Raw genomic sequence first — 27,126 nt, forward strand, 5'->3', positions numbered from 1 at the left:
GACTTGAAGGATAGCAAGTTTATAGAGTATTTTTTGTGGGAATTTAAAATCTTTTGGCACATTAATTTGGGCACAGCCAGTAATCCATCAGTGTTCTGGAAGACTGCCAAAGCCTATGCATGGGGCTTTGATTATTTCTGACTCTGCAACCCGGAAGCGGCAGAGGGGAGAACAGCAATTTTTGCTCGAGGCTCGCCTGAAGGTAGCTGAGACAGCATACATTGACAGACCGTCTGGAACCAAGTTGCAGCGGATTACAGCCCTCAGGGCTGCTTTGAATGTTGCGTTCACGCAGATAGCAAAGAGGGAAATCTCTTTTGTGAAACAGAGGTTATTTGAGATTGGTGATAAACTAAATAGATATCTAGCGTACCTGGCCAGAATGAAGAATGCCCTCCAATTTATTACATCAATCAGAGAGAGTGCTGGGACTCTTACTTGCAATGTCAAAAAGATTAATACAGCATTTAGGAAGTTTTATTCTGAGCTGTACCGGTCAGAGGGCTGTGAGACAGACTGATGAAGATGGAATCCTTTTTTAAGACCCTGGCCCTTCCAGAAGTAATGTCAGAGCAGGTGTCCTTTCTGAATGCCCCCCTGACAATCCAGGAAATACAGGAGGTGGTGAGGTAGCTCCAGAGTGGTAAAGCACCTGGCCCAGATGGATTTCAAAGTGAGTTTTATAAGGAGTTTATAGACATGCTGGCTGGGCCACTCTTGGATATGTACAACTACTCATACAGTCAGGGCTGCCTCTCATCCTCTCTGAGAGAAGCAAATATTTCTCTTATTCTTAAGAAAGGGGAAGCCCCAGAGGATTGCACTTCATACAGGCCCAAATCGTTACTGAACGTGGGTTTTAAAATTCTGTTGAAAATGCTGGCATTAAGGTTGGAAAGGGCTTTGCCTTTCATTGTAAAGGAGAACCAGATAGGATTTATTATGGGTCTACTAATAACATTAGATGAGTATTAAATATGGTGCAGGTGTGCTGATTCTGGACTTGGTAGTGTTCCTAGATGCAGAGAAAGCATTTGACTGGGTGGAGTGGCCATACCTCTTTTATGTACTGGAGCTGTTTGGTCTTGGAGGGGTTTTTGCCAGGTGGGTGGCAGTGTTATATAGTGAGTCGAAAGCAGCAGTTCTCACTAATGGTATAAGGTTGGATCATTTTAGTATCGGCAGAGGCAGCCAATGAGGGTGCCCACTCTTGCCACTATTATTTATATTGGAGGGCACCCAGAGGGACCCCAATATAATTTCCCTGGAGGTAGGATCCAGCAGGCATAAGATCACCCTCTATGTGGATGACGTTCTTCTCTTTTTAACTGATCAGATGACATCTGTATCCCGTTTAATACAAGTGATTAACCTATTTAGTTTGTTCTCAGGATGTAACATTAATTTTATGAAGTCAAAGGCTATGCCTGTGGGCTGCCTTACTAGAATATCCAATTTTGGGGAGGGAACCGTCTCCTATTCAGGGAGGTTTCCTATAATTAGGCATTTTAATCACATCAGCCTTCGAACAATTATATCAAGCTAATTTTGTGCAGTTGCTAGAGAAGATAAGGCAGGACCTTCGGTGCTGGGAGGATCTTCCAATATCTTGGTTGGATAGGATAGCTGTGGTCAAAATGAATGTTCTTCCTCATTTATTATATCCCATGAGAATACTCCCTTTGATGCTGCCTAGGCAAGCACTACAGAGGCCTTACAGTTGGTTTGGATCTTTATTCTAGCATCATAGGTGACCTCTTATTAAGCTGGACAAATTGCAGCTTCCTCAGGGGATTGGAGGTTTGGATTTCCTGGACTTTAAGAAATATCAATTGAGTTCCTTACTATCCAATGTAGTTGACTGGGCCTGCCACGACTGCGGTCAATCTGGCTGGACATCGAGGCCTCCGAGGCAAAATGCCCCCTCTTCAATTTATTGTTTATGGACAAGATGAGGACTGTTATGAACCATTGCAGAAACTTGATTGTCCTTAACACTGTTAAAGCATGGAGCAGGATGTGGCATGTTGAGCACAACTTACAAAAATTTTCCCCCTTCACTCCCATAGCGGGAATGTTAGGATTCCCACCGGGGTTGATGGATTCTGGCTTTAAGTTCTGGGAGTCTAGACGAGTCTCCTGTTTGGGAGATTTATTTGACGGTGAGGTTATGATGTCTTTTGAGCAGCTGAGTCAGAAATATGAGCTATCTAGGAGGGACCTCTTTCATTACTTTCAGGTTAGGGACTTCATACAAAAAAAGACAACATTGATGGTTAGTCCCTATAAGTTGGATACGGAGATGAGAGTGCTCCAGCCTTTGGGTGCTCTCTCGGTCAGTACCCTCCATCACTTGTTAGGAGGTAATGTTTCAAAGGACATTGAGCAGCTATGCAGAATCTGGACTCGGGAATTGGGCTGGAAATCTCGTCAGAGGTGTGGGAGAATATTTGGGGAAACGTAAGGAAGATTTTGATCTGTAACAGGACGCAGTCTATGCAACGGAAGGGACTCCACAGGGCTCATCTGGCACTGGAAAGGCTTGCGAAATTTAAGACAGGAACATCCCCAATGTGCCCCAAATGTAAAACAGATGTTGGCACTCTTACTCATTGCTTGTGCTCATGCCGCAAGCTTTGAGGCTATTGGGATGCCATAGCGAATATTTTGGAAGAGGTTTTGGGAAGGGAGGTTAAGTTGGATCAGCGTCCCTTCTCTTGGGTTTTCCAAATCTCCCCTCTTTGCACGTGCATGGGAAGAAATTGTTTAATATTCTTTCATTCTGTATGACGAAGAACATTCTAATGAGCTGGGTATCGGAGAATCCCCCGGGACATACAAGCTGGCGTAGATTAGTTATGGAGCACATCCAAAGAGAACAAAGAACAAAGAAAATTTACAGCCCAGGAACAGGCCCTTCAGCCCTCCAAGCCTGTGTCGATCCAAATCTACTGTCTAAACCTATCGCCCAATTCTGAAGGATCTGTATCCCTCTGCTCCCCACCTACTCATGCATCTGTCCAGATGCACCTTAAAAGAATCTACCGTGCCTGCCTCTACCACCTCTGCTGGCAATACGTTCCATGCACCCACCACCCTCTGTGTAAAGTACTTGCCGTGTATATCCTCTTTGAACCTTTCACCTCTCACCTTGAACGTGTGACCTCTTGTTATTGAATTCTTCACCCTGGGAAAAAACTTGCCTTTATCTATGCTGTCTATACCTTTCATGATTTTGTAAACCTCAATCAGGTTCCCCCCCCCTCCATTCTCCTTTTTTCCAATGAAAACAATCCTAACCTCTCTTCATAGCTAGCACCTTCTATACCAGGAAGTCCCCCTGGACTTCCTTACGAGTATGGTGCACCAGAAAATGGAACTGTTTTTCGAGCATGGTGGCCCTATCTGAATTATGTAGATGCAGTATTATTGGCTATATTAATCAGGGCTTTTGTGTAGTGATGAGGGCTATGTCTGGCTGTCCGAAGGCCCCTAGGGGGAAGAATCCTGAACAAATACGGGTTTGCTCACTAATGCTCCCAGTGGTGGGGAGCTTCGGTGGGATTGCGCTGAGTGTAGTAATTTAACTGAATATAACTTAAATTCCCTTGGTATAACTTGGTTTAATTTTATTTTTCTCTTAGTTATTTGTTGAATTGAAGTTTTTGTTGTTTTCTTTTTCTCTCTCCTCAGTGGTTGGTGGAGCAGAGTAGTAATTTGTTTTCTGTTATTGTCGTTATATTATAAAGTTGTTATACTATTTTGTAGTGATTTTGTAAAAAAAATTAAAATCTTTTTCTCAATAAAAATGTTAACAAAAAAAGGGATATTTCATAAATGAAAAATCATCCAAGAAATAATATGATTTAAGATGTTGTCTGATTGCGCTGGCTTGCAACAAGTTTTGTAATTGATGATGTGCAAACGAGTTTAAGTGGAAACTTCAGTAAAAACAGCATTTGCTATCAGGTAATTTTTCAGTGCATTTGTTCAATAAGCCTGATTGTATCCAATTCTGAAACTCTATCCTCTCCTTTTTCTCATATGCAATTTTGCCCAATTGCGATCTGTGAAGCATCTTACAATATTTTCTACTCCCACTGTGAAAATTGTTGTTGTAGTTGTCAATTTTAACTTCCGTCACCATGGGTCATAGTCATAGAATCATGCTGCATTGAAACAGACCCTTCAATCCAACTCGTCATTGCCAATCAAGTTTCCCAAACTAAACTATTCATGTATTTGTCTAAATGTCTTTTAAATGTTGTAACTGTAACTGCATCCACCATTTCCTCTGGCAATTCATTCCACACATGATCCATTTCCTATGTAAAAAGGTTGCCCTCATGACCTTCTTAAATCTACCTCCTTTCACCTTAAAAATGTGCCCCCAAGTTTTGAACTCCCCCACCCTTGCAAAAAACTTTGGCTATTCACGTTATCTAAGCCACTCATGATTTTATAAACCTCTATAAGGCCACCCCTCAGCCTCCTTCACCCCAGTGAAAAAGTCCCAGGCTATCCAGCCTGTTTTTACAACTCAAACCACCTATTTCTGGCAACACCCTGTTAAATCGTTTCTGAATCCTCTCCAATGTAAGAATATCCTTCACTGAACCAATACTCAGGCTGAGATCAGTTATCAAGAGTGTGGTGATGGAAAAGCACAGCAGGTCAGTCAGCATCCAAGGAGCAGGAGAATCGACATTTCAGGCAAAAGCCCTTTATCAGGAAGTTGTTCAGTTAGTTCAGCACCAATTATATGGTCAGTGTATGTGCTGTTGGATTGAGAAATCAGTGTGAAGGGCCAAGACTAATTACACGGAATAGCAATGATGTTGGAGGTAGGAAGCAAAGATGTAGATGGATTTGAAAATGGAGTTAAGGCAACACCATTCTTTAGCTTCACAAACTGAATTTTATTCTATGATTAGACTTGGAGTTTGAATTAATTTGCCAACCAGTCAATATTGCTTTCTATTATTTATTCTTCAATGGGATATGGATTTCAATGATGAGGCCAGCATTTGTTGCCCAACCTTAATTGCTTTTTTAGTGGAGTGACTTGCTAAGGTTAATTTAAAGGGACAGTTTATAGTTAACCTCATCGCTGTGGATCTGGAGTCGCACATAGTTTAAACCAGGTAAGGACAGCAGATTTCCCTCCCTAAAGCATATGAGAGCATCAGATGGGTTTTATGGTAGTTATTAATATTTGCTTGGTCACCATTGCTGAGTTAACTTCCAATTCCAGAATTATTATTTTAAGATAAGCTCCATCAGCTATCTAGCGGGACTTGACCCCATGACCACCAGAGCACTGGCCTGAGACCTTTGGATCATTACTTCAATGTCATCATCATTACACCACCACATGAATAAATAGAGATGATGGTTTAATATTCTGACACTCTCCCATTCGGTCTGATGAGTGCAAGCTGGAAAGCTTTGACAACTGCCCCCCTTTTCAGTTTTGCCCAAATATCGTCATTAAGGCTGTCCAATAATTTTCATCAATTATGGAGACAGTATCAAATTTGAAGAGTAATATTGTCTTAAGACATCCAATCTGAACTCAATGAACAAAAGGAAGTATTTTTAATCTGTTATTCATGATGTCAGTCAATCAGAGTCACACAGTCATTGAGTCATACACCTTGGAAACAGACCATTCGATCCAACCAGTCCATGCTGAACATAATCCACAAACTAAACTGGTCCCACCTGCCTGCTCCTGGCCCATATCCCTCCAAACCTTTCCTATTCACATACCTATCCAAATGTCTTTTAAATGTTGTAACTGTATTCACATCCACAACTTCCTTCGGAAGTTCATTCCACACGCGAACCACCCGCTGTATACACAATTTGCCCCTCATATCTTTTTTCAACCTCTCTCCTCTCACCTTAATAATGTGCCACCAGCCTTGAAATGCCCCATCATATGGAAAAGACAACTACCAATAATTCTATCTATACCCCTTGTTATTTTATAAGCACCTATAAGATCGTCTCTCAACCTCCTACGCTCCAGGGAACAAAGTCCCAGCCTATCCAGCTGCTCCTTAAACTCTTTTTGAAATGTGGCAAGTGCAGCAGTCAGTTTACTCAGAGCAACCCCACCCACAGCAGCAATTTTATTATTGGCCAGGTAATCAGTCACCTTGGTGATAACTCTATCAAGTTGCAAGCTAACGGATGGGACAAGACATTCCTATACTCAGTTCGTGATGGAAAATTTCAGACGGAGTTTGCTGTCAGGTGAAATCTGCGAGGCAGCTGTTTGCTTCATCCAAGAAAACATTAAGAGTTTATTATCTGGCCAGCATTTTCAAGCTGCCACACCAGCTTTGTGAAATTGCTCTCAGTTGACAATTTAGTGATCACATTCTATTTCTTAATATTACCACTGTAGTCATATTGTAAAGGCTGATCACACTGAGATCAAGGAGGGCAGTTTCACAATATGATCAACTCTCACTACAGACAACAGCTGTGTTTTTTATTGCAAAGGATTAGATTTCTTTAGCAATAGTTTCTGTTTTTGTAGTGGGTTTTTATTGTCACCCAGCAGCCAGTGTGAAACCAGGATTAGTTAATAAAAGCTGAGAGGAGGGGGAACATTGGCCATGGAGCAATTATCACGGAATCTTACAGAGAGGAATAAGGCCAGTGAACCTACTGTTCCTGTGTCAGCTCCCCAATGAAAACAAAGACAGAATTGCTTTCTCTGGTCCTTTCCCCATAGATTGTTAATTAAAATATTCATTTACTTCCCATTTAAAAGCAATTATGAATTATGATTACACCACTATTTATGGTAGTGCATTCAATTTTCTTCCTGCTCTCAGAATTTCAAAAAAATACAGCATCTCTGAATTTCGCTTTGGAGGTAGCGTGAGCATTTCTGAACATTGCACCTCAGGGAGGAGGTATGGGGGCAGTATGGTGTAGATTTACCAGAATGATACCTGGACACCAACAATGGAATCTTATAGGGGCCTGAACCACATGGCTGTGGCGAGAATTGTCACAGATTGGCGTGGGGATTTTGGGGGTTCTAGCATGATGTTAGGAGATACCTGCTGCATATTCAATGTACCCATCAGGCATTGAGGCAAGATTCTCAGTGACAAGTTGCTTATTAAGGGGTTTGAACTACCCCATTAACTGTGCATCTCAGCTCATTAATACGCAGCTTTCAGGGGAGGCAATGACCTGGTGGCATTATCATTGGACTGTTAAGCCAGTGACCCAGGCAATATTCTGGGGACCTGGTTCAAATCCCACCGTGGCAAATGGTCAAATTTGAAGCCAATCAAAAAATCTGGAATTGAAACTTTAATGATGACTCCGAATCTATAGTTGATTGTCCTAAAGACCCAGCTGGTTCACAAGTGTCCTTAATGGAAGAAAGGTGCCAAACTTACATAGGACTCCAGACTCACAGCAAGTGGTTGACTCATCACCGCTCTCTGGACAATTAGGGATGGTCATTAAATACCGGCCAAGCACTGCCCCACATCCTGTGAATGAATACAAGAAAAGCTTTCTATCTTATCAAACCCTCTGTGCAACATTGAGAATTCTCAGCATGACAGTCTGAGCCCATACCCACTGGCTGTGAGGAGTCTCAGTGTTACTCAGCACCAGACACCACCTCAGAGCACAGTCCATAGGCACCGGCCTCATGCACCCCTTCACCCACAGACAATTGCCAACCAATTGGTTTCTCATAGCACCTCTCTGATTCACTTGTAAAATGCTTAGGAAACGCAGACCTGCATCACTGAGTGCATGGGTAACTAGCACTGAAATGCTGCAAGATCCCTCTGGGAACAGGAGCAGGTCCCCAGCTGATGGGTTGGACCAGGCTGGATCTCACTGTGTTAACACTGACTTGTTCTGTACCTACCTTGACCCTCACAGTCTCACTGCCGTGCTTTATGAATGAGTGCAGGCCCAACCCAGGCAGCTTGCCTTGCTGCTCACTGTGCCTCAGTGATGGGGGCAGATATCCTGGTGTACAGCTGTGTGCTCCATCAATCTCACCACGCCCCGCCAACCCCCACTCACTGTGTCCCAGCACAGCTTACACAGCAAACCCACTGTATGGGCAGCACACAGGCAGCCAGGGCTCAGCCTGAGGGCAGTTATCCTCACCAGAGTCCATGGAGGTACCTGTCAGTCAGGGGCTCACGGTACAGGACATCAGGGGCAGTCTCCGATATGATTGGATTGGGGATTGTACACGATCAGGCATCCATTCAGGTTGATCTCAGTCAGTAATGGTATCAGCACAATCCAATGTCCTGTGCTCGCCTCGTTCCTCTTGATCCCAGCGTCTGGAGCAGGCTTCCAACACAGACGTGGATCCACAGAACATCCTTAAGGACATGAAGAAATGTATTATGTTGGAACAGTTACATTTAGGACTACACAAAGACTCAAACAAACAGATGTAGTGCAAAAACAATCAAATGTAACCAAATGTTATACTTTTAAAACAAGGCCCTGTCATCCATGCCATAAAACTGCGCTTCAAAGGCTTTTTTTCCTTCTTGTCTTCCCACCACTGATTCCTGTTGTCCCAAGTTCCACAGGGAACTTTAAGGTACTGGTGCCATGGATATTAGACGTTCTGAGGATATCCAGTGAGTCATTTTGGTAACCACATGTGGCAAAATGGGACTAGAACTGGACAAAAGGAGCTCCTAGAGGTGGGGTGGACAGTTAAGGAGAACATTTGGCAAGAGACCTTGCTGGGCCAGACAGGAAGAAACTATCCAAAAACTAAACTGAAACTTAACCAAAAAAACTGCTTGACTCAGCATGAAGGGTTAAATTACATAGAGGGACTTTACAAACAAGGGTTGCATTGCATAGGTTTTAAAAGGTTAAGGGGTCAACTTGTCTGAAATTTCAAGATGTTTAGGACAATGATGCAGTAAACAGACAGAAATGATTTTCTCTGATAGGGGAGTTTAAGTATCAGACGCTCAGGAGCAAAGTCGGGAATCACTCTTGCGCATAAAGGCTGTAGGCCTTTGAAACTCTCTCCAGCAAATGGTGATTGATGTTTGATCGATTGTTCATTGTAAAACTGAGATTGATAGATTTTTGTTAACCAGAGGTTAATAGGGCAGTAGGATGAGATCACAGGCCATAATCTCATGGAGTAGCAGAAGGGTTCAAGGGGTTAATTGATCAGCTCCTGCTCCTGTCTCTCACATTTCCCTACTCTTTTTTTTCAGATTGACTTATAATTTATACCTTTGTGTTATTTATTCACCAATCAGTGAAAATAATCTATCAAATCTGACTTTTGTCATTTTTAACCTGATTTTTGTGAAAGTAATGGAAGTGAAATTTATCTTGGAAATGACTATTGTCGAACTACAAGCATCTTTATGTTTAATTTGACCTCGGTTGCTGACAGCGTGTGCAGAATGAGTTGTAGAGTCAGCTACAAATTCTCTGCCCCTTACTTTACACTCCCATCTAAATCAGATTCCTCAAATTGCATCTTTTTGTTTATTCATGAATGGGATGTGGCTGTTTCTGGCTAGATTTGCAGTTATTAGCCTGCCTTAACTGTCCTTTGAACTGAGTGTCTTGATAAAGTCACTTGAGATGGCAATTAAGAGTCAACCACATTGCTGTAGTCTGGAGTCACATATTGGTCAGAGCAGGTTAAAGATGGCAGATTTCCTTCCCTGAAGGACATTATTAGTTGACCACATGGTTCACTGACAATCGAAAATAGTTTCATGCTTGTCATTAGACTAGGTTTTCATTTAATTCCAGATTTTTACTGAATGCCATTTTCACCATCTGCCATGGTGGGATTTGAATCTTTGACCATAAGACAGAGAGGATCAGGATTAGGCTATTCAGCCCATCGAATCTGCTCTGTCATTCACTGATATTATGGCTGTTCTAATAATCCTCAACTCCACTTTCCTGCCTTTTTCTCTATGACTCTTGATCCCCTTACTGATTAAAAGCCTGCCCATCTCAGCGTTGAATATACTGTACTTAATGGCTCAGCCTTGATAGCCCTCTGTAATAAAGAATCCCACAGACTCACTACACTCTGAAAGAAGAAATTCCTCTCCATCTCTGTCTTAAATGAGCAGAATCTGAGAGTCTCTTAGTTCTACAGTTACTTGTTCAGTGATAGCTCCAAGAGGGATATTTAACATGCAAATTAATATGGAGATAAAACTCTTTCAATCAAATATTTGCCATTTTATAAGGGACTTTGGTTATACAGTCATACAGCATGGAAACAGTGCCTTCGGTCCAACTCATTTGCACTGACTAGACATCCCAATCTGACCTAGTTCCATTTGCCAGCATTTGGCCCATATCCCTCAAAACCCTTCCTATTCCTATAGCCATCCAGATGCTTTTTAAATGCTGTAACTGTACCCTTCTTCACCACTTTATTAAAATTTGAATAGATTAGAGCAACTGGGATAAGGAGCAAGCTGGAAAAAACTCAGCACATCAAGCAGCATCAGGGGAGAAAGGGAGTTGACGTTTCAGGTCAGAACCTATCACCAGAACCGTTTCAGATTCCAACTTTTCTCATCTGCTGCTGCTTGACCTGCTGTGCTTTTTCCAGCTCCACTCTTTATCCACTCTGACTTGCCAGCATCTGCAGTTTGCATAACTCCTAGAGCAACTGGGATACAAACAGAAAATGATGGAAATACTGAGCAGGTGTAGCAGCAGCTACGAAAAGAGGAACACAACTCACATTTTGAGTAAAATCTTCAGCAGAAGCTGAATAATTGTTCTAAAGAAGGAATTCAACTGGAGACATTGTTCCTGTTTCTCTCTCCATAGATACAGACAGATCTGCAAGGGTATTTCCAGCATTTTCTAATTTCCAGCCACTTCTTGCTTTTAGACTGGGAGATTGGGGCTGTTCTCCATGCCAGAGAGTCATAGTCACAGTCGTAGAGACTTACAGTACAGAAACAAGGCCCTTCAGCCCATCAGATCTGCACCAGTCAAAATCAACCACCAAACTATTCACATCTCATTACCCAGCGCTTTGTCCATAGCCTTTATATTCCTTGGAGTAGGGAGGGTTGAGACGAGATTTCATACAGGAATTCAAACTCATGAGGGGAAGGGCAGGGTAGGTAGGGAGAAGCCGTACCCACTTGAGTCAAGAACAAGAGGGTACCAAGTCAAAGTGTTTGGCTGAAGAAGTAATAGCAATGTGACGAAGAACATTCTCTGCCAAAATAAACACAAAGAACTTGGGGTGCTGCAAATCAGAAGCAAGAACAGAAATTTCTGGAAAAACTGAGCAGATCTGGCAGCATCAGTGGAGAGAAAGCAGGGCTAATATTTTGTGTCCATTGGCCCTTCATCAGAACCTGAAAATTTAACTCTGTTTCTCTCCACAGATGTTGCCAGACTTGCCTGAATTTTTCCAGTAATTTTTAGTTTTAACATTTTCTCCATCCTGACCTAGAAATGTATTGTTATTGCTTCATTGTCTTTGGGTCAAAATCCTGGAATTCCCTCCCTCAGGGCATTGTGGGTTAACATGGACTCAAGATGGCAGCTCACCAGCACCTTCTCAAGGGCAACTAGGGACAGGCAATAAATGCCAGACCAGTCAGGACACCAACATCCTATAAGTGAATAAAAGAATTCAGCAAGGCATTAGGATTTGCAATTTGCTGCCTGGGGGTGTGATGAAACAAGATTTGACTGACTTTCAAAAGGAAATTAGATCAACCTGAGGAGAAAATGTATTATAATCCGAAAGGAAAATATTGGAGAAGTGGGATCAGCTATGCCGTTCTTGCAGGAACAGGTTTTGAACAGGAATCACACTGGGCTTGAAACATTGGTTCTGTTTCTCTCCTGAAGATGCAAGCAGACCTGTTGAGTTTCTCTAGCATTCTCCATGTTTGTTTCAGATTTCCAGCATCCGCAGTGTTTTGCTTTCATTATTCTTTCCAGAAGCTAGCCAGGATGCAATGGGATGAACAGCCTCCTTCAATGCTGTAAATATCCTATCATATCATTTATGTCACACAGATCAAATTGTACCAATCACATGAACATTTGCAGTGGCAGCTGGTGTATTGATAACATCACTGGGCTAGTAATCCAGAGCCTGAGGCCATAACTCTGGACAGAGGGGATCAAATCCCAACATGGAAAATACTGGAATGTACATTCAATCAAACAAAAAATCTGGAGTTAACAGCCAGCCTAAGGGTGACCATGAATCATTGTTGGTGTAAAAGCCCACCTGGTTTATTCCTGTCCTGCTGTGAAGAAAAGGTGCCTTCTTTGTCTGTGAGTCCAAATCCCCACCAGTGTGACTGACCTTTTAACTGGCCTCTGGGCAGTTAGGACTGAGTAATAAATTGTCATGGGCCAGAACTTCGAAGTGTTGTAAGCATTTTTAACTTATGATTCCAAATTTTGTTTTTTTTTAAGAGGATGATGTAGGTAAAACGTAGCAATCAATGTAAATTAAGTAGGTGCCTAAAGAGAGAGAGAGAGGGAGAGAGAGAGAGAGACCCATATGGATGTGAAAAACAGTCCCTCAAAGAGGAAGAGAAGCAAGTCAAAACAGATCTTATTTTATGGCAAAGTTACTGAGAGACGGGCGGCACGGTGGCACAGTGGTTAGCACTGCTGCCTCACAGCACCAGAGACCCGGGTTCAATTCCCGACTCAGGTGACTGTGTGGAGTTTGCACATTCTCCCCGTGTCTGCGTGGGTTTCCTCCGGTTTCCTCCCACAGTCCAAAGATGTGCAGGTCAGGTGAATTGGCCATGCTAAATTGCCCGTAACGGGTAAATGTTGGGGTATGGGTGGGTTGCGCTTCGGCGGGTCGGTGTGGACTTGTTGGGCCGAAGGGCCTGTTTCCACACTGTAAGTAATCTAATCTAATCTGATGATCCTCTGCAGCAAACCAACCCCCAAACTGCAGATATGTTTTGTGTTTTTCTCTTTGAAGAATAACAAAAGGACAGGAGTTAAGAAAAGGTAGTTTCAACTGTGCTGCTCTGTGCTGCTGGAACAGAACATATTTATGTATGCTAGCCTGGTTATAAGTATGCTATGTTGTAGGGCTTTTGCCCGAAACGTCGATTTTGCTGCTCCTCGGATGCTGCCTGAACTGCTGTGCTCTTCCAGCACCACTAATCCAGAATCTGTTGTAGGTAAAGGCTGGCTCTCATTCTGAGTGTTAAAAATCACACAACCCCAGGTTATAGTCTAACAGGTTTAATTGGAAGCACTAGCTTTCGGAGTGACGCTCCTTCACACAACCACCTGGTGAAGGAGCGTCGCTCCAAAAGCTAGTGCTTCCAATTAAACCTGTTGGACTGTAGCCTGGGATTGTGTGATTTTTAACTTTGTACACCCCGGTCCAACACCAGCATCTCCAAATCATTCTGATAGTTAGTAGTTAGTTGCTAGCAGCCAGACAAAAGGGAACCGGACACCAAAGGACCCTTTCTCATCCTGAATGCTGGAATTCAATCATGGTCAAAAGGAAATAGAACTACAGAATCTCACCAATCTGCAAAACTAAGCATCATGAAATCATACGATCAACTACCGACATTACCACTAGCAGTAACCTCCAGTCCAACTGCCATAATAATCATCTATCTGGTCTTGATAGATAGACTCACTTCTTATTTCAGTCCAGTGTGTGTGTGTGTGCTGCATTAGTAATGTAGTCATTAATAAACTCACTGTTGGTTCAGGAAAGACAAGTCTAAATTTTGGTTCTTTTTAAAACATAATTTCACTTGTGTCTAGAAGAAAGACAGCCATAAGGAATTGGCTCTCATCAAGGTTGAGGTAATGGTCTCGTGGCATTGTTGCTCACCTAGTAATCTAGAGACTTGATAATATATAAACATGACAGATGATGAAATTTATACCATCATAGAGTCATACAGCATAACCCTTCAGTCCAAGCCATTGGGTAGCCCAGTGGCTCAGTGGTTGGTACTGCTACCTCACAGCACCAGGGGCAACTGTCTGTGTAGAGTTTGCACATTCTCCCCGTGTTTGTGTGGGTTTCCTCTGGGTGCTCTGGTTTCCCCTCACAGTCCAAAGCTATGCAGGTTAGGTGAATAGGCTATGCTAAATTGCCCAGAGTGTTAGGTGCTTTAGTCAGAGGAAAATGGATCTGGGTGGGTTACTCTTTGGAGGGTCGGTGTGGACTGGTTGGGCTGAAGGGCCTGTTTCCACACTGTAAGGAATCTAACCATCCATACTGACCAAGTCATAAAATGAACTTGTCTCACTTGCTTTTGCCAGTTGTGGACTCCCCTACCTTGGAAAAAAAATCTTGGTTATTCACCTTTTCTGGGTCCCTCATGATTTTACAATCCTCTATAAGGTCATCCCTCCATCTTCTATGCTCCAGAAAATAAAGCCCTCCGTAGGACTCAAACCCTCCAGTCTGGGTAACATCCTTGTAACTTCAACAAAGCACTAAGACTCGAATAATGACATTGTCAGTTGTTGGGAACATGTCCATCTAGTTCACTACTGTCCTTGAGGGAAGGCAATCTGCCTCCATGTGACTTCAGATCCAAAGCGAAGCATCCAATTAGAGATGGACAGTAAATGTTGCTTTAACCTGCTGCGTCCATGTCCTGCGAACGTTACTTAAAACATACTGAGAGAAATTGCTGGAAAAATCAACGTTTCGGGTCGGAACTCTCGATCGGAAAGATTAACTCTGATTTCTCTCCACAGATGCTGCCAGACCTGCTGAGCTTTTCCAGCAATTTCTGTTTTGTTTCTGGCTCAAAGCATCCGAAGTTCTTCTTTCTGCGTTTACAAAAAATATTAACCTTATTGCAACCAACGGAGAAGGTGGAGAAAAAGCAGTTTAACCCTCCTCACGCAGGGGCTGGACAGTAACAAATGGTTATGGGGGGGGGGGGGGGAGGTGGAGAGACTGCTGATGGTGACAGAAATATCCACATCCCATGAAAAAAAAATAAAATCTACTTTACCTTATTGCTGAGAAGCATTTTTTTCTTCTGAAATCATTTATTACCATTACTCCATTTACACACGCCAAATTTGCAGTTTTGTTTTATTGTAAGGGTTATTTTGTTTTTCTGGAGCTAGAAGTGGAGGAGGTTTAAAATCCTCCAGTCCCCTGTCTCTGCAGACTCGGATTCCTCGCAGCCCTCCCCGTGGTTCACTGGAGAAGTACAGGCGCTTGGTGCACACACACACACCGCAGATTCCGGGATCAAACAGGCAGAGGGAGTGCCTACCTCAGACAGCAAGCACGGACGGCACTGATCCAACTCGCAACCGCTTCCCAAAAGCTGCAGTGGCTTCAGCCGAGAGCAGGGAACCAGCCTGCGATGGCTCCCCTGGCCGACTAGCAACTCTCGCTGCCTGCTTTCAGTTATTCGGAAAAGGGTTTGGGGTGGGTGTGTGTGTGGGGGGAAGGTGTTACTGAAAGACTGCTTAATTTACAAATCCAATTTCTTTATAACCGTAAAAACATCTAACCTTTAAATATCCTTCTTTACTCAGAGAGCGGTAAGGGTGTGGAATGCCCTACCTGCTAATGTAGTCAACTCAGCCACATTAGGGAGATTTAAACAATCCTTAGATAAGCACATGGATGATTTTGGGATAGTGTAGGGGGACGAGCTGAGATTAGTTCACAGGTCGGCGCAACATCGAGGTAAAAACAATGACTGCAGATGCTGGAAACCAGATTCTGGATTAGTGGTGCTGGAAAAGCACAGCAGTTCAGGCAGCATCCGAGGAGCAGGACACCGAGGGCGAGGGGCCTGTTCTGCACTGTATTGTTCTATGTTCTACATTCTCCCCCCAAACAAAAGTTGAAAACTAAATATCAAATAGCAGAATAGTGAGGGGAAGAAAACTCCAGCGCAATGTAAAGCAGCGGTCTTTATTTTTTTTTGCAAACAGAATAAGTACTTGCAATTCCATTTAGAAAAGTTACATTCTGTGGTGAGAAACTTGTAGAATTCCTGCCGAGGTTTCTGAGTCCTGCAGCTCTGTCTGTAGATGGCGCCCTCTCTCGTTAAAACGCAGCCCCCTGTCTAACACGGGCAACAGGTAGCGACCGGCGCTCTATAAACACCAGAAGGCATTCAGAGGCAGAGAGAGAGAGAGAGATCCCTCACACTCACTCACTCTCTCTCTCTCTCTCACACACACACACACACGGAAACCTCTCAAGGCAGGGAGAAACCAGCGAGCAGGAATCTTCCCTTTGGCAATGTTTGGAGGCAGATCCCTGACTCTACTCCATCAGGTTACACTGAGACAGACAGTCAGAAACCAGGGTAATATAGCCGCCGCTGTTTCTCTCCTCACACTGGAACGGCCGGGGGGGTTTCTCTCTGAAATGCGGAAAGTGGACGTGGGTGAAACTATCATCTAGTGAGAATTCGCTGGAATGCGGTAAGACTAGATTTCTGTCTCCAAATCATGTGTTGCTGCTATCTTTCTGTAATTGTACAAATACGTATATTTTTTTCTTAAAAAGAGCCTAATCTTGTTCATTTGAATCAGTGTCAGAGGTTCATCAGCATGTAGGTTTTTTTCATTTTAAGAGAGATGCGGCGCTCCCCGCGGGTTTTTGTCTCTCTGTGTGTAAATATATAGAGAGGAAGATAGTTTATTACTGAAAACAAGTGTGGAAGATTCACTGAATCATCCCCCCCCCCCCCCCCCCCTCTCTCATACACATACCCCTCCCTCCCTCTGGATGGGGCTGAGTTAGAGAGAGAATGTGTATGTGACGCGCAGCGCGGACAGTGACTCAGTTTCACTAGAAGGCAGAGAGAGAGAGAGAGAATGTGAGAGAGAGGGAGTGTGTGTGTGTGTGGAGAGAGAGAGAGAAGCAAACTCGTAGAGACACAGGGGCTGCGCTGATGTGGGAACCCACTCAGTTGCCGAGGTAAGAGGCAGGGGACAGGTTGGTGCGGCTCCCCTTTTGGAAATCGCCTTGCTTTTGAAAGTAAATGACCTGGGAATGTTTGGATCCAGCCTTAGTCCGGGAGGAGGAGGAGAGGGTGTTGCTGAGGGAGAGCAGCCGGAGCTGGGCTTCAGTTACTGAGTCGCTCCGGCAGCAAAGGGGGTTTGTCGGGGAGCGATACCGGCGGCTCACACAGGCTGGGGCTGGGGGATCAGGGAGTCAGAGCAGGGGGAGGGGGGTCAGAGCGATGTCCTGGGACTGGGGGCTGTGTTGGCGAGCGGGGGTTCCGTCTGTACAGATGGGGGCAGTTGTGGAGGCTGTGGGGATGGAAGTGTGGGGGGTCGGGCTGTGGGTGGGGGAGTGTGGGAGTTCGGGGCTTTTGGGGTCGGGCTGTGGGGATGGGAGTGTGGGGGTGTGGGCGGGGGAGTGTGGGGGTCGGGCTTTTGGGGGTGGGATTGTGGGGGGTGAGGGTGGGGGTGTGGGAGTGTGGGTCAGGCTGTGGGGGTGGGAGTGTGGGTTTGGGAGTGTGGGGTCGGGCTGTTGGGGTGTGGGTTTGGGAGTGTGGGGTCAGGCTGTGATGGTGGGAGTGTGGGGTCGGGATGTTGGGGTGTGGGGGTCGGGCTGTTGGGGGTGGGAGTGTGGGTTTGGGAGTGTGGGGGTCGGGCTGTTGGGGGTGGGAGTGTGGGTTTGGGAGTGTGGGGTCGGGCTGTAGGGGTGGGAGTGTGGGTTTGGGAGTGTGGGGGTCGGGCTGTTGGGGGTGGGAGTGTGGGTTTGGGAGTGTGGGGGTCGGGCTGTTGGGGGTGGGAGTGTGGGTTTGGGAGTGTGGGGGTCGGGCTGTTGGGGGTGGGAGTGTGGGTTTGGGAGTGTGGGGGTCGGGCTGTTGGGGGTGGGAGTGTGGGTTTGGGAGTGTGGGGGTCGGGCTGTTGGGGGTGGGAGTGTGGGTTTGGGAGTGTGGGGGTCGGGCTGTTGGGGGTGGGTGACTGTACGGTATAAGTTGGGGATCGCGAGGTGTGACTGTGAAACCTCGGACTGGTGAGGGGGAGGGGGAGGGGGGACGTGCGGGGAGCTGCCCCCCTCTCACGGCGGTGGGGGGGAGGTACCATCTACCCGGTTTCCCAAGCCGCGGGGAGTGAACCTTCCGGAGTCCATCCCTAACCCTGGCCAGGGAATGTACCTGTGGCCAACCTCCCAGAGGGTCGCTGCTCTGCCCGGCTCCCAGGCTCACTCACACCCCCCCCACCCACACACACACACACACTTACACTGTCCATCAACCCTCCGTCAGCTCCGACCCTCCAACACCCTCCGGGAAGATTTACCCTCAGAGACTGAAGCGTTGTTGCCTCCTGGTTTCTCTGTGAGTGTGCACTCGCTAGCGCCAGCAGTGAGACTGTGTCTGAATGCAAGGGAATAACTGCCCGCTGCCTGTCTCTGTCTCTCTGTGTGTGTGTGTATGTGTGCCTCTCCCTTTGTATATCTGTGTGTCTGTCCCTCTCCCTATCTGTGTTTCTGTGTATGTCTTTCTCTGTGTGTCGTGTCTCTCTGTATGACTGTGTCCCTCTCAATATGTGTGATTGTCTCTGTGTGACCGTGTCTCTCTCTCTCTGTATCTGTGTTTCTTTGAGTCTTTTTATTTGTGTGTCTCTGTCTCTCTATTACTCTGTGTGTCTGTCTCAGTCTGTGTGTGTGCATATTTGTCTGTTTTTGTGAGTGTGTGTGCATCTGTCTCTGTGTTTCTGTATGGGTCTGTATCTGTGTGTATGTGTATATATGTGTGTGTGTGTGTCTGTTTCTGTGAGTGTGCATTGCAGAATGTTAAAGGACAGACTCAGGAACAATCTGCGTTGTGCCTGGTCTCCAGTATTTTACAGCTTGTTTACGAAGCCGTGAGAGTCGTGCAGTTGGGAAATAGGGGGTTCCTGATGCTACAATATAACTCAGTGTTCAAACTTAATGACAGTATCGATAGGACTGACTGAAACCTCTTTAAAATGCGTCGTTTGACAGGATGTAATCAGAATGTCCGCATTTGTATCTTAATGGACAAATATATTCGTATATGTATGTTTTTATTTGAAGTGTTCACTTTATTCCTGATTTGCAATCTCTCCCTACACAGATCAGACAGTATTTGTTGAAGGTGATGGATCTCATCCACGTTCCGAGGGTAGCAAGGCTCCTCTCTCTCCTGTTCTTACTGTGGCCCGTGCCCCCTTGCTGGGCACAAAGCGTGGTGAAATTTTCCCTGCAGGAGGAGCAGCCTCCAAATACCCTGATCGGGAATCCAGGCGAGACCCTGGGGCTGGACAAGAACAACAGACTGTTCAAGCTGGAGATCGGCAAACCATACCTGCGAGTGGATGAGACAGGGGGGAACCTGTACACCACTGAGATCCCCATAGACAGGGAGGGGATGAACTGTGAGACACCGCTGCAATGTTTCTTAGAGTTTGAGATCTCAGTGACCAACACTCTGTACAACTCGGTGCCGATACTGATGGAAGGCAAGATTCATATTCTGGATATCAACGACAACACCCCCAGTTTTAGCTCCCCGGTCATTTCCATCTCTATCCCAGAGCACACCACAGCAGGTACTATCGTTAACATCCCCACTGCCACCGACCGTGATGCTGGCACTAATGGAGTGGCTAGCTATGAGCTTCTTGGCAGCGAAGCCCATGGGTTGTTCAGCTTGCAGGTGGCTGAGGAACACGGTGAGAAGCTGCCCCAGCTGATAGTGACTGGCCGCTTGGACAGAGAGCAGCGGGACACCTATGACCTGACCATCCGAGTAGTGGATGGGGGTAAACCCTCAAGGGCCAGCACTGCCATCCTTCGCATCACTGTGCTGGACATCAATGACAACGCCCCCAAGTTTGAGAGGTCCTCCTATGAAGGCACGGTGGAAGAGAACAGCCCGGTGGGCACCTCCATCCTTCAGGTGAGGGCAAATGACCTTGATCTGGGTGACAATTCCCAGATCGAGTACACCTTTGCCCAGGCTGCCGAGAGTGCCCGCCGCTTGCTCAGGCTGGACAAGACCAGCGGCTGGATCACAGTGCAGGGAGCAGTGGACCGGGAGCAGATCAGTCAGTTCAGATTCTTTGTCCATGCCCGAGACAAGGCTCCCATCCCCAAACAGGACAGGGCGGCAGTGACCATCACCGTCAGGGACAAGAACGATAACGCCCCCACCATTGAGATCCGTGGCATCGGCCTGGTCACCCACAAGGATGGGGTTGCCAACATCGATGAGGATGTGCCCGTTGATTCTCCGGTGGCCCTGGTCCAGGTTTCAGACCGAGATGAAGGTGAGAATGCCGCAGTCACATGCATTGTTGCTGGGGATGTCCCCTTTCAGTTGAAACCAGCCAGTGAGTCCAGCAGTGAGAGGAAGAAGAAATTCTTCCTGCAGACAACCACCCCGCTGGATTACGAGTCCGTCCAGGATTACCTGATTGAGATTGTGGCAGTGGATTCTGGTAACCCACCGCTCTCCAGCAGCAACACTCTGAAAGTGCAGGTGGTGGATGTGAATGACAACCCTCCAATCTTCACGCAGAATGTTATCCGTGTCTCCATCCATGAAAACAACCAGCCGTACATTCCCATCGTCAAAGTGCAAGCAACAGATGCTGACAGTGGCAGCAACGCTGAGCTGATCTACTCTATACACCCAGACCATTCCATCCAGGGCTTATTTGACATCAACCCAGACACAGGAGAGATTCGGGTCAATGCCATTCTTGACCGTGAGCAGCAGGAGCATTACGAGTTCAAGGTGGCTGCAGCAGACAAAGGCACCCCCAGCCTTAAAGGGACAGCCACAGTGGTGGTCAGTGTTCTGGACGAAAATGATAATGACCCAAAATTCATGCTGAATAGCTACAGTTTCTCAGTGCGAGAAAATCTCCCTCCATCCAGTCCAGTTGGCATGGTCACTGTGTCAGATGCGGATAAGGACATGAATTCCCAAATATCTCTCTTTGTGGATCCAGACAATGGTGAGTTTGAGATACAAAATGGCACGGGCACTATTCTTTCCCGCGTCTCCTTTGACCGAGAACGTCAAAGTACGTACACCTTTCAACTGAAGGCAATAGATGGTGGGACCCCTCCCAGGTCAGCTTATGTCAGTGTCACCATCAATGTTTTAGATGAAAATGACAACACTCCCTTCATCACCCAACCTTCCAATTCCTCCTTCCAGCATGTCAACCCTCTCGCTCATATAGGGACATCAGTGGAACAGGTAAAGGCTGAAGACATGGACATTGGAACCAATGCCAACTTGACATACAGTATTGTAAGCGGAAATCCCTTTGGCCTGTTCCATATCTCTCACGACGGAATCATATTGTTGGACAAGGAAATTTCACGGAGACATTACGGCTTGCATCGGCTTGTGGTCAGGGTGAAGGATGGAGGTACACCATCTCGCTTTGCTACTGCACTAGTGCACATTTATGTCAATGATACGATGGGAAATGTCAGCCAAGTGGAGGCTTTGGTAGGCCACAGTCTCAACACACCACTTGACGTGGACATCGCAGGAGATCCTGAGTATGAAAAAAGTAAGCAGCGAAGCAATGTCTTGTTCGGAGTGATCGCTGGGATTATTGCCGTCATACTGGTGATTGTGATTGTGGTGTTGATTCGTTACTGCAGGCAGAAGGAAGCCAAAAGTGGCTATCAGGCTGGTAAGAAAGAAAACAAGGATCTGTATGCTCCAAAACAGACCAATAAAAACACTAAGCACAAAATCAAGAAGAGCAAACCCCCAAAACCTACCAAACCACTGGAGGATGAGGAGACTGGAACCCAGAGGGGACTACAGTTCAACTTGATCAATGAATCCAGCAGTGACAGTCCTAGGATTCATCTACCACTCAACTGTAATCCAGGGAGCCCTGATCTTGGAAGGCACTACAGGTCAAACTCTCCACTGCCATCCATTCAACTGCACCCACAGTCACCCACTGCTGGCAAGAAGCACCAGGTTGTACAAGACCTTCCAGCGACCAACACCTTCGTTGGGACTGGGGACAACAACTCGACTGGCTCAGACCAGTACTCTGATTACAGTTACAAGACCAATCCTCCAAAGTACAACAAGCAGGTAGGCATGCTTACAAATGCCACTTGTCCACACTGAGTCCTTTTTAATCAATGCTTTCAGCTGGGATAGGCCTGACTGTGTATTAAGTGATATTTAAACTCTTCTGTAAGTTTCTTTTGAAATATCAAATTTTTATTTTTTCAAGGAATGTGGCTCCATTGGTGCACAATTTCATAAATAAAGTCTGTATGTGATGTTCTCAATGTAATATAAATCTAGTTTCTATTTATTTGGGTTCCATTTATGTAATATCAATGCTTAGGTGAACAATGTGTTCTTAACATAAGCATGCAAAGCTTATGGAATCATCCCATTTCTAATCTGCAACTTCATTGTGTTTGTTGGTAATGAAATGATTTTGCGAAAATAATAATTTTGAATCAAATGGCTGAAGTTTGATTATGTAGATTCTGGCTGGAACATGGAGCTTTAAACTGATCCCAGGCAACTCGGTAAACAGATTTTTCTTTCAATACGTATGTGGCCTTTTCTCATTCATAAATATGTGACCTTCTTAGCGCTTCTGTAATGTACCTTTTGTAAAATCAGTTCTCTGTGTGAAAAAAAACAGCAAGGCAAATGCAGTGTTTAAAGGTTGAATTGTGTTTTATTTTTAAAATGGAGCAGGGTTTTGTCAGCATCCAGTTCTGTCATTTTAACCAAAAGCAAAGAAGCTGAATCAACACTATTTTTTTAAGAATAGCATTTCAACTAATTTTGTTTCTGCGGGCAGGAAGATATAATGCTGCAGATTCAATTTCTTTCAAAAACTGGCTGATCAGATTTCACCGCAGACAATATCATTTTGTTAAGTGCCTTGTAGAACACCAGATTTTTTTGAAATTTCAACAGTCTCCTTCTGGTGGTGGTACAGATCAGTTTAACATTCCTGTTACTGTGTTATTTATCTCATAATATAGATACTCCCTGTGACAGTACTAAATTATACTTTCATTAGTACGTAACCCTTTAGTACAATAGCTGTATAATGTAGTGACTGAATTTGGAATCTTGCCTAAACCAATGGTATTAGATAGTTGCTGATGATGTTGCTATGTATTAAGTGCCTGTAATATCAGTGCTGATGCATTAGCCTGGAGTGTGGGTTTATAGTGTACGGTAGTCAATTGCCCAACATCATACCAGTGCGTAGGCTCAATCTCTCCTCAGCTCTAATAATCTATTGCTTTGACTATCTTAACCAGTAATTCAATCTGTAAATGTAATATGAAAAAGAGTGAGTTTCTTAATGATGTTCTGAGTGAAGTATAATACCTGATGCCATATGTAGCTTTTCAACCACAATATAAAAATAAAGAACAGCTAAATTTGCATTTGCTTGAACATCCTTTGCAACCCATCAAGATATCAACAAAGTATGCCAAGGTGTACTGTTAATCTGCATTTAAATTACGGAAAATAAATTTGTGCACAGCAAGGTTCCACAAATTGCCATGTGATAATGACCAGTCATTTTTGTGTTTGTTTTCTGTGATGTTGGTTGAGGGATAAGCATTGGCACAGGCAGCAGGAGAAATCATAAAAATGAGAAGGCTTTGAAAGCTGGGCAATGGGATTTGTTCTATCCACCTGAGTGAGGGAGCAGCTACAGGCTCAGCTTAAACTCTCTTCCAAAGCATGCCACTTCCATCAGCACAAAACCTCCAGTGCTGTGCTAAAACATCAGTGTGAACATTGTTGTACCTGTCTCTGGGGTAGGATTTAAACCTATAGACAGTGAGTCTGAGTAACAGCCCTGTAGGATATCTGTGAGCGACAGTTAACACTTTGAGACGGTGTGTTAAATATTCTGAAGGAAATTTGTAGGAATGGGGAAAAAGTAGATTACAAGATCCGATGGTGGTAGAAGAGCTGATTAAAGACTTTGTCAGAAAGACAAAAGTGAGGAGGAGTAGGTTCTCTACTGGCTCACTATCCGGTTCACTAATGCTCTTTATGGAAGGAAATCTGATCCTTATCTTCTTCGGTACATGAGACTCCAGATTCGCAGCAATAAATTCTGACCTAGTCAATGGTAGCCTTTGCTCATCAGTGAAAATAAATTCAATATGATGAAAGACAGGGAGAAAAGGTTGGTCAGCAGTGCTCAAAGTGATGGACTACACTTTCAAATGAGCTGGAGATCAGCTAATAGGAAGGTTTCGAGAAATTGTGTCCAAGTTTTTCCAAATGATGGAAAGAGGTGGAGTAGCAATGAGTGGAATTAAATGATCTTGTTGATATTTGGGATGTAACTTAAACTGTTTAACAGGTCAGGCAGGTTCCCCTTGAGCATTTGACCTGGGAGATTGATCATTTGGTGGAAACCAGATTTATCTAGAGATCTGAATGAGTAGCTACCAGCAATGGCCAGAAAGGAGGCACTGTTATTGAGTCTCATCACTTCAGGGCAGACCAGTAGAAAAATTGGCCAGTCATTGCATCCTTGATTGTTGCTCCAGTGCCTACTGGGAATTGTGATACCTTGGTGCTTGAATAACCTTTTGACAGTCCTTGCACAGGCATCGTTTGAAGTGTGAGAATTTGAAATAGATGCTGGAAGATTGTTTGAAGCTCTTTTGAACTGGACATCAGGTACTTATGGGTTTTCAGCACCAGGGAGAAAAAATTGCTGAAGACTACACTAACAATGAGAGGCTGCAGTTTGCAAACCCATCCCTGGAACGTCTTGAATTTCAATCACAACTTAGACTTGAGGACTGGAGTATCACATTATTTCAGAATTTTCTTTTGAATTCCACATTTTTACATTTGTATTCTATTGATTATCACTGAATTGTGTGCACTGTCTCCTAGTTACTTCCTTTTGCAGATACATGCTTACTGATCTGTGCAATATTTTCAGCAGGGACCTCATTATCAATGAATAAACCTGATAAGTTCACCAGATAAATGAAACTAACTAAGAGTAAGTTGTTGGGTCCTTGATTCGGTTCTAAAAGTTCAAAAAGGAATTGGTTCAATCCATTTTGAGAGATGGGATTTGATAGTTTGGAGGAGTCATTGACTTGTATGATTTACATTTCAGTTTAGAACATAATATCAGAACGTCACTGGAGGAACAGGGAATTGATAGTTGATGTAGTTATGAAAAGAGAGGCTTCTCCTCATTCTCATAGAGGAAGGGGGGTTGAGATGTAAGGTCACATCTTGACTTTGAAGATAGTTATAATGGGATGGTTTATAATGGGAATGTAATCGATTCCAAACCAAAAATGGAGGAGGGAAAAAATGTGACTATGCTTTCCCAAAGAGTTTGCTGAAGAAAATTGGAAAGATCAGTCTTTTCTTCCCTCGTCTTTGCATCTGGAGAAAGTGAATGTGTTTCCTCTGCTTTTCAGACTTGTGTTGGCAAAGATGAAATTAAGCAGCTGAAGATCCATCCTTTGATAGTGACTGTGGAGGAGTTCAGCTGGTGGCTGCTTGATTCTGTTTTTCTGTTGAGGTGTAACACTGGTTAGAGAAGAGTGCCCAGTCTGAGGGGATTGACGCGGTTAAAACCCAGAACTGCTAGACTTGCAAGTTGATGGCAATCGCTCACCTGATACTCTCTACCTTGTGTTTTACAGCAGGTTGTGGTGTCACCCATGTCCTTGAAAGACTGGTAATTTAGTGCTTGTAATGCTGAGGTAATGAGCTGACTCTGATTTTTTTAGGGGTCTCTCCAGATGTTCAAGTACAAATGGATGAAATATTATTTTCTACATATAAACACAATTCTAGTCAGCAACTGAGCCATAATGTATGCAAATACTGCTGATCCCCTGCTTTTTAAAACTGCAGGAAACGAGAGTTTTCAATGACGCTGCCTGTGTCTTGGGACTTTGATCAGCTAACTCAGCTTTGGGCTATCTTTGACTACCCTCCTTTGCCCAGCCACACGTGACAACATCTCCTGACAACACGTCATGTCAACATTATCATTGGACGATTAAATGGTGTTTCATTTTTAGTGGTATTTGTTTCGATTCCATCATTAACCATTTTGAGCCAAACCCAGTACCTAATGGAAATTATTCAGCCCATCACTGAAGTAGTACCAGTCTGTTAACAGAGAATGATGAACTCACGAGGCATAATAAATTTAGCTGTTTTTTAAAATGAAATTCATTGCAAATAAAACCCTGGGCTATGGTAGCCTAAGAGCAAGCTATGATCACAGGAGTACATCTCGCAAATGTTGTGAGCATTGATCGGAACAAGAGGTAACCAAAATCTTTTATTTTCACCAGATTTAGTAGGTTAGAGTGAAATTAAGACTTAAATTTATGCAAGGGGCTGTAGAAATTTCAAACTCTCTTCCGCAAACAGCAATTAATGCTGGATCAATTGATGATTTTAAGACTGGTCCCAGTGAAAAGTAAGTCTCTTAAATCTATCGAGATATGGGACAAAGAGAGATGGTTAAGTGGACTTGGGTCACACATCAACCATAATCTCATTGGGGATTGGGAGAGGTTCAGTTGTAAATGGTGTCCTTGTTTTCCTGTGTTCCAAAGACAGTGCTTCATTTTAATGGCTCACCTGAGATTTGGCACATCTTGACAGTTCAATACCTTGTCGGTACTGCAAGCACATACATGTTTGTACTGCCTGGCATAATCACAGGATGCCTTAAAGTACTTAATGACCATGAAGCACTTTTGAGGTATAAATACCACTGAATCCCTACAATGTTGGAATCGGACCATTCAGCCTATTGAGTCCATACTGTTCCTATAAGGAACATCCCAAACAAATTAATCCCTCACTCTATCACTGTCACCCTGCATTTCCAATGACTATTCCAGATAACCTAAGCATCCTAGGACACTACTGGGTAATTTAGCACGGTCAGTCCACCTAACCTGTGCATCTTTGAACTGTGGGAGGAAATTGGAGCACCCAGAGGAAGCCTACACAGACAAGAGGTATTGGGGATTTTCTTAAATCCCCACTTATGGGGCTCATACCAATGACTAGGAGGTATAGTTATTAAATTTGCAGGTGACACCCA

General features: G+C 44.4%; 1 protein-coding gene and 1 long non-coding RNA gene across 7 annotated transcripts in view; one reads left to right on the top strand and one right to left on the bottom strand.

Annotated features, from left to right (window-relative positions):
* Positions 1-15,158, bottom strand: part of LOC148147454 (uncharacterized) — a 70,608-nt gene extending 55,450 nt beyond the window's left edge. The window contains exons 1-2 of the long non-coding RNA XR_015759628.1: positions 15,030-15,158; positions 8,164-8,387 (exon numbers count right to left, since the gene is read on the bottom strand). This is a non-coding gene — a long non-coding RNA (uncharacterized LOC148147454). The remainder of the gene's footprint in view (positions 1-8,163; positions 8,388-15,029) is intronic.
* A 490-nt stretch (positions 15,159-15,648) lies between these two features.
* The window catches only part of LOC122556417 (protocadherin-1-like), a 370,067-nt gene continuing 358,589 nt past the window's right edge, over positions 15,649-27,126 (top strand). For 4 of the 6 annotated variants that reach the window (XR_006313530.2, XM_043703028.2, XM_087995080.1 and 1 more), the window contains exons 1-2: positions 18,144-18,344; positions 19,107-22,109. Coding sequence is in view for 5 of the 6 variants with exons in the window: in XM_043703028.2 (XP_043558963.1) it covers positions 18,156-18,344; positions 19,107-22,109 (3,192 nt within the window). In the remaining variant the exon portion in view is untranslated. Of the gene's footprint in view, positions 16,471-16,813; positions 16,970-18,143; positions 18,345-19,106; positions 22,110-27,126 lie in introns of those variants that run through there. The other 2 variants (XM_043703030.2, XM_043703029.2) reach the window with 2 other exon arrangements.

Source organism: Chiloscyllium plagiosum, unplaced genomic scaffold (genome assembly GCF_037043375.1).
Source record: "Chiloscyllium plagiosum isolate Xiang-an unplaced genomic scaffold, Cpla_swu_hap1 HiC_scaffold_16, whole genome shotgun sequence".
NCBI lineage: Eukaryota > Metazoa > Chordata > Chondrichthyes > Orectolobiformes > Hemiscylliidae > Chiloscyllium > Chiloscyllium plagiosum.